Here is a 10,462-nt window from a genome sequence, read left to right as displayed (position 1 = left end):
ATAAACTAGAATTTATTAAAAATAACAAAAATGTAAATATGAAGATTTAATTATGGACATTTTAAATGACAACATAAAATATTTAATGGCGAACTGAATAGTTAGTTAGCCTCCAACATAGTGTTCGCATCTTAATCATGTCAATTGAAAATTTTGAATTAATCAGATCATCTCCAAGAGTACACTAAAACCTAAAATGAGATAGGTAATTAGGTTCAATAGTATTCCAAAATCAATCTCATTTTTTGTTTTTGAAAAAAAAAATCTAGGTTTACACTAAACTCAAGCCAAAAGTTTTTCAAATTTTGTGAATAAAAAAGGCATAATAATATAAAGAATATTCTTTTAAGTTTGAATTTAGTGTAAATGGTTAGAGTGAAATCGTATTTGATGTGACATTTACACTAAAATAGGTTTGAATTTTGAATTTAGTGTAAATTGTTGAAGATGCTCTTATAATGCTCCCTTTGTCCCACGTTACTTAAGTCATTTCTTTTTTGCACTCGTTTTGAAAAAATAATAATAAATAGTTAAAGTGGAGAGAAAGAAAAATAAGAGAGAGAATAATGTAGAGAAAAGAGTCTTAACTATAATATTCTCTTTTTTACTTTATTTTTTTTCCACTTTAACTATTTATTATTATTTTTTTAAAAATAGTATGAAAAAGAAGTGACTCAAGTAACGTTGGACGGAGGGAGTAGTAGATTATCAACTTAGAAATTGTATATTAAATGCTAAATCGTGATGTAAATACAGGAAAGAAAATGAAACAGGAGTACATGTCTACAAGTTATACATCAATTAAGAACAGTACGTACGTAACATGTTGTGATTGGTTCGTGATTTGACTTTTTGGGAATTTTGTTTGGACACATGCAATAACTTCACTATATGACTTGTTGCTTTGTTGAAGTTCGAAGACCTGGGATCACTATTATAGACTTATAGTAAGGGCACATATTGGAAGAACACTTAGTATTTTGTAATTTTTGTTGTGTGACTAGTGTCTTTGTTGGGGCTCATCACCCTAGTATTTATGGTACTCCCCCCGTCCCATAAAAGTTGAGTCGTATTCCTTTTTTGTCCGTCCCAACAAAGTTGAGTCATTTCCCTTTTGAAGAAAAGACAAAACATCTAATCACTCTTTTTTTATTCATCATTTACTTTACTCTTTCTTATCTTTCCTACTTTTTTTAATCTCTCCTATTTATTTAATATAAATTCTTAATCTCCGTGCCCAAAAGTTTTGTCTCAACTTTTATGGGACGGAGGGAGTAATATTTAATACTCACCAACTACATCAATAAATGAGAATTGGAATTCTATGAACTTACACCATTAAATGTGTTCTAAGTACTCTACTACAATGAATGTTGTGCGGCTGATTTATTCTTTGCTTTAACACATTATAGATTTATAGTAAGGGCACTTGTAGTAGCGCCTAAAAACCCCCCCCACCCAATCAGTGGATTTATCAGCGCTATTGCTGCCGTCAGCCCTAAAAAAGTATTGTGGCGACCGACCTAGGGATTGGTGGTCATCGTGGCTCCGCGATTTCCTCGACTCCGATTGGTGCTATTGCGGCGGGTTCTGCAGATTTTCCTGCATTGTCATTTTGATTTTGTATAGTATTTCCACTCTATAAACACTTTGTTTTTCACCTCATTTCAGCACTCCTCCAGTCCAGTCTCTTCTCATCTCATTTACATCTCTTTCTAGAAAGCAAAAAGTGAATACTGGTGGTTTCCAACAAATCCCGACGAAACTCCGATGTTCCTTGGTGGTTCCTTCTATAGTGATCCTTCCTTTGTAACTTTTTTTTTATTAAATAAAGTATGCTATTTTGCTATTTTATGTTATTCGATAACACAGAAAAAGAAAAAAAATTTAAAATGAAAACGGTGGTGCAAACGATATTAATCGAAGTTAATGGACCTCGAAAGCCAAAATTAATATTCCCCATTTTCTTTTCCGGGGTGTGTGTACTGTGAATGTTAGTTTAGTCAATTACCATAGGTGACTAGATAATATAGGTTCCCACTATACTTATGAGTTTTTGCGAGCTATGCCTAATCTCTTGAATGTAGTCAGCTATGCAATGCCTCACCCATTTCCTACATGTGTTGATCCACATTGCAAAAAACAAAATATCATTGAACTAAATAATCTCACTATCAATGGCGGATGCAGGTGTCAGGTATGCATTAGTCACCGGTGGGAACAAAGGAATCGGTTTGGAGATCTGTAAGCAGTTAGCTTCCAAAGGAATTACAGTGATATTAACTTCAAGGGATGAGAAGAGAGGCAATGAGGCAGTCACCTGGCTCACAATTGCACGTTAGATTACAGAATTGGATGTAGTTTTATCACATAACACATGCATGAAACGAGCTTTGTCAAGGGCACATATTGGAAGAAGACTTGTACTTTGTAATTTTTGCCGGTCTTTATCGGTGCCCATCAGCCTAGTATTTATAGTGATATTTAAGACTCACCAACTACGTTGAGAATTGGAATTATAGGAACTTACACCAATAAATGCGTTCTAAATACTCTACTACGATGAATGGTGGGCGGCTGATTTATTCTTTGCTTTAACACATTATAGATTTATAGTAAGGGCACTTGTAGTAGCGCCTATAAACCCGGCCCACCCAATCAGTGGATTTATCAGCGCTATTACAGTCGTACTCCCTAAAAAACATTGTGACGCCGGACCAAGGGTTTGGCGGTCATCGTGGCTCCGTGATTTCCTCGACTCCGATTGGCGCTATTGCGGTGGGTTCTGCCGATTTTCCTGCACTGTCATTTTGATTTGTTATAGTATTTCCACTCTATAAATACTCAGTTTTTCACCTCATTTCATCACTCCTTCAGTCCAGTCTCTTCTCATCTCATTTACAGCTCTTTCTAGAAATCAAAAAGTGAATACCGGTGGTTTCCAACATATCGCAAAGAAACTTCGATGTTCCTTGGGCGGTTCCTTCACTGGTGATCCTTCCTTTGTAGCTTTTTTTTATTAAATTAAGTATGTTTTGGTGTTCTATTTAATTTATTTTATTTTATTTGATAACACAAAAAAAAATTTAAAAATGAAAATGGTGGTGAAATGCCATTCATGGCATTGAGGGTATTTTTGTCTAGAAAAAGTTTAAAACAATGAAAATGTAGCGCAGACGATATTAATTGAAGTTAATGGACCTCGAAAAATATTTTTCAGATGTTACAGACCAAAATTAATATTCCCTATTTTTTTTTTCCGAAGTTTGTGTGTGTTCACGGTTCAAGAACACAAACATAGTTTAGTCTATTACTATATAGGTCCCTAGATAATATAGGTTCCCACTGTACTTGTGAGTTTTTGCGAGCTATGCCTAATCTCGTGAATGGAGTCAGCCTCACCCATTTCCTTTAACTACATGTGTTGGTCCGCATAGCAAAAAACAAAATATCAATCTCAGTATCAATGGCGGAGGCAGGTAGCAGGTATGCATTAGTCACCGGTGGGAACAAAGGAATCGGTTTGGAGATCTGTAAGCAGTTAGCTTCCAAAGGAATTACTGTGATATTAACTTCAAGGGATGAGAAGAGAGGCATTGAAGCAGTGCAATCCCTCAAGGACTCTGGCCTCTCTGATTATGTGGTTTTTCAACAACTCAATGTTGTCGATTCTGCAAGCATCGCTGCTGCTGCCCAATTCCTCACCACAAAATATGGGAGGCTTGACATTCTGGTATCATTGTATCAATAAACACCATGTATCCTTCATATTCATTTTGAAAGCAATTTTTGTCCAGGTGAACAATGCAGGCGTATCAGGAGTGGAGGGAGATGTTTCAAGTCTTCAAGAGGCGATAGAAGCAATGGCTGCTGCTGTCTTTGCTACCTCAAAGGCTGAGACGCCGCCGCTGCAGCTGAAAGCAAGTGGAACCATGATCCAGACATACGAGGCTGCAGAAGAGGTCATGCAAGCAAACTTCTACGGTGTAAAGAGAGTGACAGAAGCCTTTATTCCTCTCCTCCAACTATCTGATTCACCAACTATTGTCAATGTCTCCTCCTTAAGTGGCCACCTTAACTTCTTGCGGAACGAGCGTGCAAAAGCTGTGTTGAGCAACGAGGCGGGGCTGACAGAAGAGAGCATTGATGAGGTGGTGCGAGAATTCCTCATTGATTTCAAAGAGGGGAGATTGGAGGAGAACAAGTGGCTGATTGATGGTGTGGCGTATCAACTCTCTAAAGCAACATTGAATGCGTACACTAAAGTGTTGGCTAAGAAGCACACTGATTTCATCATCAACAGCCTCTGTCCTGGCTTTGCAAGAACGGATATGACTAGCAATCGCGGCGCCATCAGCGCCGAGGATGCTGCTCAGAGGGTGGTTAAGGTGGCGCTGCTGCCTCGTGGAGGGCCGTCGGGCGCCTTCTTTTATGACAAGGATGCGTATGGTGTTGCTACTTGATGAATAGTGTCTGTGCGTGGAAGACTTGGCATCACCATTATAATAAAGCTCCCTATAATAAAAACTACTATTACAAGCTTATATTCAAGAATCAAAAGATTAGTTGAATTAATATTAAGTATATATATTTAAAAATGTGCAAATACTACATTGCCATAATATTATTAGCGGTGCTTTAGTATTGGATCCAAGCATATATTTTATACTTGTGTTTTATATAACAACATCCTCAGCCCAATAGGCACCATCATATAGCAGTCTTCTGACACCTATGATCTAATAATGAAAGAATAAAAACACAAATATCCTTATTTTTTAAACTCAAAATTTTATAACTAATAATATTCATTCAAAACTGACGATAGAAGATTAAAATTCACTATTTATAAATAGTTTAAAAACACTAGAAACTCAAAAAGTGTCATAAATAAAATTATAAAGATTAAAAATAAAGTAAAAAAATTAAAATAACTATTTTACGCCTTAAACAATATCAAATGGTCAAGTTCCATAATAAATCATGATGTATCAATGTTTTTAAATTCTTAGTTCATTTCGCAAATTCAATACGAACACAAATTTGACGATTTCGGCGTTGTCAGCGTCATCTATTGGACATAGACCCGCCCCCAGGCCCACCTTAGGCTAGAGCCTTACCCAACACATGCCCACAACTGGAGCGGATTGTGTTGAACTAAGTTTTGTTTCATAAATTCTTATCTAAGCCCCAGGCTAGGCTAGGCCCTTCCCATCTTATGGGTTAGGCTTAGGCCAACCATATTGGACTTGAGCCGCGCTGGGATGAGTCAGCCTAAACTAATTGACAGCTCTAACTAGAATTGCATCACCAAGAGCCCAACAAGGTGAAAGACATGATCAACAACAACAAATGAAATATGTAAAGCTTACTCTATATTAAAAAGTAAATATGTAGATTGATGAACACAACATACATGATCTTAAGGTGATTCATGAAGAAAAACGAAAACAAAGTGGCAAGAAACAACATAAAATTCTCCTTATTCCTATACAACACAAATGGAAAAAAACACAACAACACACTGCTTCACATCAATTGTGTTGACATAATAACAACCTTAATTATACTTAATAACTAAACTTTCGTTTGTTTAATCATTTAGAGTGGCACAGAATGAGTATATAAAATGTTCAATAGACTATGGGCTCAATGCTCATAGTTAGAACATCTCCAAGGAAAAAGGTATATAGAAAATGTATATTACTTATTTACCTTTTTAAAAAGTAAAATGTACCCTTCTAAAAAGTAACACATTCCAAAGGGAAAAGGTATATAGTAAGATAAATTATTTTTTAAAAATAAAACAATAGTATAAAATGCATTAAAAAATATAAATTGTAATACCTTCTCAAATACCTTTTCCCTTGGAGAAGGGTTTTTCATGAAAAGAAGATAAATATGGTAGTTATGAAATTTTACCTCTCCATTGATGGGGAGATAAAGATACCTCTTCAAAATGAGAAAAGATATAATACCTTCTCAAATACCTCTCCCCTTAGAATATGATTTTTCATGAAAAAAAGGTAAATATGATAGTTATAGTAGTTTACCTCATCTTTGGAGATGCTCTCAGTTGTTATGACAGATAAAGTTATATTTTGAATGCATATTATGTTTATCTTCATATTCATTTTGAGAGCAATTTTTGTGCAGGTGAACAATGCAGGCATACTAGGAGCAGAACTGGAGGGAGATGTTTCAATTCTTCAAGTGCTAGTACAAGTGTACAACTGTACAAGCAAATGCTGCTACGGTCTTTGCTAACTCAGAGGTTGAGACGCCGCTGCAGCTGAAAGCAAAAGGAACTATGATCCAGACATACGAGGCTGGAGAAAAGTGCATACACACAAACTACTACGGTGCAAAGAGAGTGACAGAAGCCCTTATTCCTCTCCTCCAACTCTCTGATTCACCGACTATCGTCAATGTCTCCTCCATCTTAGGCCACCTTCGTCTCTTGAGGAACGAGTGTGCAAAAGCTGTGCTGAGCAACGAGGCAGGCCTGATCGAAGAGGCCGTGGATGGCGTGGTGCGAGAATTCCTCAAAGACTTCAAAGAGGGGAGATTGAGGAGAGCAAGTGGCCGAGTCATGGTGCAGCGTATAAAGTGTCTAAAGCGGCTTTTAATGCGTACACAAAAGTGTTGGCTAAGAAGCACGCTGATTTCCTCATCACCAGATCGGGGTTTACTATAGTAGATCCATTTCCGTTCGAATCAGAAAGTGAGGAAGAGTGGAACTCGTCAGGGAGAGAAGATCCGAAGTCATCATTAGAAACAGAACAGTCAGAAACAGAGGAGGAAGCAACTGTAGACATGGCGAACCTAGTGGATCCTGATCCCGAGATTGGTTCACTCACCGCACATTTGGATGGCGAACCAGCCCTTGGATAAAAGTAGGCTAGAAAAAAAGGCCAATTATCCTCCTAAATTAACTTAAACAGTATGTAAACTTAGGCAAGACTAGGAGAAAGTTCTAGAAACATATACATGCATGTAGATAAATCACACAAGAAAGAAATTAAGGCTCAAATCTCACAAGGTATAAAGCATGATTCAAGGCGAACAAGCAATTCACTAATTATGCACCTTTTCACCAAACCATCAAATCAAAACGTTAAGCCATACTTAAACATAGATGGAATGTAATATCATCGGCAACTCGATCTAAAGTGTGTCCTTAAGCATGCGTGTTTCTAAGTTCTTCATGTTAAGTTCATAACATGGATTCAAGAAAACATTTTAAACAACAAGATTCTCCTACGGGGTTTTGTAAAAAACAAAAACAAAAACAAAAACTTAAAGCAAAAAGAAAACCCTAAAACAAAAACCTAAACTCATGGTCCACCACTCCATCCCCCCAAACTTATTTACAACAAAGTGTAAAATAAGTTTGTAGAGTCAGTAGGGACGTGAGTAAACTACTGGAAAAAAAAAACGTACCTTGAAAAATTTCGTGTCGAGGCTTGACGGGGCGAAAATTCGAAAAATTTCGAAAAGTCGCGCTAGAAATCGCACCCAGGTGGCAGCCCGCCGTGGCTTGTCCGTCGGTCGCCGCGCAGTTACAGATCGCTCCAGCGAGCAGGTGGCGGACCGCCGCAGCACATGCGGCGGTCGCCACGAAGAGGTCATAACCTGCGAAAAATTTTCAACGCACAAAAATTAAACTAAAACCAAAAATACTTAAAATCAAAGCAAAAATTGTCAAAACATAAAAAAGAAATCGTCTCAAAACATCCAAAAACATAGTACAAATGCGCATTTTAAGTCATTGAGCTTGACTTCTTCAATCTTGAGGAGAAGTAGGGAAACGGGCGTTGAGGTCGTCGAACGCACCAATAAGATAGGCGATGTCGCTACTCATGGTCTGGCGCTCTTGTCGAGCCTCAACGGTCATCCTTTGGAGCTCTTCAATTTGTTGACAGCGATGCACGTCTTCTAGCCTTTGTTGCTCCCAAAATTGTTGCTCCTCCGTGCGCCAATCGCCTTGAGCCATCCACCCTTGGCGGTTGTAGGCGTTCTCCCTTTGTTGCTCCGTCCAACGGGTGTCCCAAGTCCAACGGGTGTCCCAAGTGTTGGACACGTTTTGCATGTAGGAGTAGATATCTCCTAGTTGGGCCGAGGTGTTTGCTTGAAATTCCTCATCGGGGTTCGGCCTTCCGCGGCGACGGTTTGCTCTAGTCCGGCGGCGATGGCCCTCTACTTCCTCCTCTTCTTCTTCTTCGTGGCGACGTTGGGGCGGCGGTGGTGGCGGCACTTGACTCTCTTAGGCGTGCGAGTGCTACCCTTCTTCATTGTAATGATCAATAGCATCGAAGGTGGAGTCATCATCGACCTCAAAGATGGGGATACGACCCGGTATATTCCTCTTCCTAAACTCCCCATTGATGGGGTTAGCCTCAATGGCTCTTCGGTGCGCCGGGATGTTGAGCTTCCAATTGACTTGGTTCGCCCAAACATCGACCTTAGTCAACTGCGGGATGGGATCGGGGAAGTGATCCCCCGCAACTTGTAGGAAAAATCCTTGACCCCAATAGTCGGTGATGCACTTTTTATTAGCACTAAATAAACCTGCAAGTATACAGAGTATATATAGTATAGCTAAAGGTTAGTACCGGATATCGAACATGGGGAAGGCAAACACAAAGTGTATATCCTCTACTAAGACTCAATTACTATCTGGAAAAACGAAAAAGGTTTTGGAAAACTTTTGAAAACTGAAAACAATAAAAAGCATAGAATAACTAAGAGCAAATAAAACACGGAGAAAGACGATAGAGATAAGGGAATCCCAGGGATGTGCGTTCACAGTTATGGTTATACAAAATTCCAACTACAATACCGTAGCACAGTTTATACTTTGAAAGGACGAGTCACCTAGCTTATGCTCATGCGATACAAACGTTGATTACAAAGTTAGGGTTGTCAATCCTAACACGTAACTCCAAAAATCTCCTAAGACCCTTGAAAAGTCCTCACTCTCAATTAGCAGTGCTGTTTTAAGGGAAGCTAACTGTAGTGTCTACTAAGTGAATCTAACTCGCTAGAACTCTGTCACAGTTATGAAGCAAGTTATATTAAATCATGCAAGATTGTGTCACTCAATCATGCAGCATCAAAACTACTTAGGAAAGAAACAAATTAAAAACAAAACGGATATTAAATAGAAAAAGGAATTTGTATAACCAAAGTCGTTACTAACACATCCCTAGAATCCTATGAGTCTAGTTACATATAATTGAATAAGCTAAAAACATAGATTGAAGAGAAGACAATTTGAACATAAAACTAAAGCAAATAAAACCCGTAGGTTGAATCCTTGTTGTTCTTGATGTTCTTGAAATCTTTCTCCAAGTCCTTGCACAAGTGAAGTACTCTAACTCTTGATCTCTATGAAGTATTTTGCAAGTAGGAGCTCTCTCCTTTTTTTGATGAAGCTTGAGGTCTTATTTATAAGGAAAAACCAATCCTTGTTGTAGAAGGAAAAGATCTCCAAAATATGGTAAATCTGGGCGCCAATCTAGGGCTTCTCGGATTCGCCGCCTTTCTCGGGCGGGCCGCCGCACCTTGGCCGGCAGTCGCCGCGTTGGACTCCAGAGAGTTTGTTCCCTCGGCGGCGGACCGCCGCACGACTTCCGACGGTCGCCGGATGAGACTTCTCTTCCAAGCGTATTTTTCTGAGACGGACCGCTGCATATATCTGTCTGTCGGGCGCCGGCGGTCGCCGCACACATCCACGGCGATCGCCGGTCGCCGTCTGACTCCAGATTTCCAGACTTTGCGTTTTTGGCTCCCTTTTCGGCTCAATTATGCACATTTCTCACAAAACACATCAAAATACCAAAATAGACAAAATATGCAAATAATGGACGTGTAGAGTGACTTTGACATCAAAAACGGACCAAATAATGGCCTTAAAATAGTGCAAAATCCGAGCGTATCAGTCGGTCTTCAATAGCCCCACTGAAAAGAGCACCTCATAGGTGATAAAGCGCTCCCCGCCATCCTCCGTCAATTCGGCGAAGGATATGTCCAAGTGCTCGGCAATCGCCGTGATCAAGCCCCTATAACAAATAACGCCGCCATCCTTCTTCGTGATCCGGTCCACATAGATAGTAAAAAGGGTTCCATAATCGAATCTCTTCTTGTTGTGGAGGCACCATATCACATTCAACTCCATTTGGGAGACACTCCCCCCATCGACCCTAGCAAACATAAGTTGGGTCATAGCTCGGTGGAGATACCTCAAAACCGGGTTGCGGATCGAAGAAGACTTGGCATTGTCCGCGGCGTGCTCGTGCTCATTTGTCATTGCACCCTAAACCTCATCAAAGTCATATTCATTATCGGCCCCGGGGTTGGGATCGAAGCAATGGAAGATTCCGCAAAGTTCCTCCATGGTAAGCGCGTGCAACCGGTTGCCTAGGCGAAAGTCGAATGCTAAGCGGGATGTTTTGCCGGC

The 10,462-nt window shown here is 39.5% G+C and overlaps 1 protein-coding gene and 1 pseudogene across 3 annotated transcripts; both read left to right on the top strand.

Moving 5' to 3' along the window:
• The first annotated feature begins 2,805 nt into the window (after positions 1–2,805).
• On the top strand, positions 2,806–4,644 carry LOC125222293 ((-)-isopiperitenone reductase-like). Of its 3 annotated transcripts, none has more exons than XM_089063835.1 (3): positions 2,806–2,991; positions 3,438–3,733; positions 3,798–4,644. In XM_089063835.1, exons 2-3 carry the CDS (start codon positions 3,467–3,469, stop codon positions 4,461–4,463), a joined length of 933 nt encoding a protein of 310 aa, XP_088919961.1. In that variant the 5' UTR covers positions 2,806–2,991; positions 3,438–3,466; the 3' UTR covers positions 4,464–4,644. The 3 variants fall into 3 exon arrangements, with proteins under 3 accessions (XP_088919961.1, XP_088919962.1, XP_047980774.1); XM_089063836.1 differs by lacking the exon at positions 2,806–2,991 and adding an exon at positions 3,008–3,028; XM_048124817.2 differs by lacking the exon at positions 2,806–2,991 and having other exon boundaries at positions 3,052–3,733.
• Positions 4,645–5,643: 999 nt separating this feature from the next.
• LOC148932786 ((-)-isopiperitenone reductase pseudogene) lies at positions 5,644–6,894 on the top strand (annotated as a pseudogene).
• The last annotated feature ends 3,568 nt before the right edge of the window (positions 6,895–10,462 follow it).

Source organism: Salvia hispanica, chromosome 2 (genome assembly GCF_029641045.1).
Source record: "Salvia hispanica isolate PSC_SH4W2 chromosome 2, Shi_PSC_v1, whole genome shotgun sequence".
Lineage (NCBI taxonomy): Eukaryota > Viridiplantae > Streptophyta > Magnoliopsida > Lamiales > Lamiaceae > Salvia > Salvia hispanica.
The sequence above is the reverse complement of the archived record's forward strand: the minus strand, read 5'-3'. Positions and strand labels throughout refer to the sequence as shown.

What these genes read in the sequence shown, in the direction of transcription:
- LOC125222293 (XM_089063835.1), top strand. Translation starts at nt 3,467, where the DNA reads ATGGCGGAGGCAGGTAGCAGGTATGCATTAGTCACCGGTGGGAACAAA. An exon ending in ATGGGAGGCTTGACATTCTG is followed by an intron (nt 3,734 to 3,797) that starts GTATCATTGTAT and finishes ATTTTTGTCCAG; the next exon opens with GTGAACAATGCAGGCGTATC.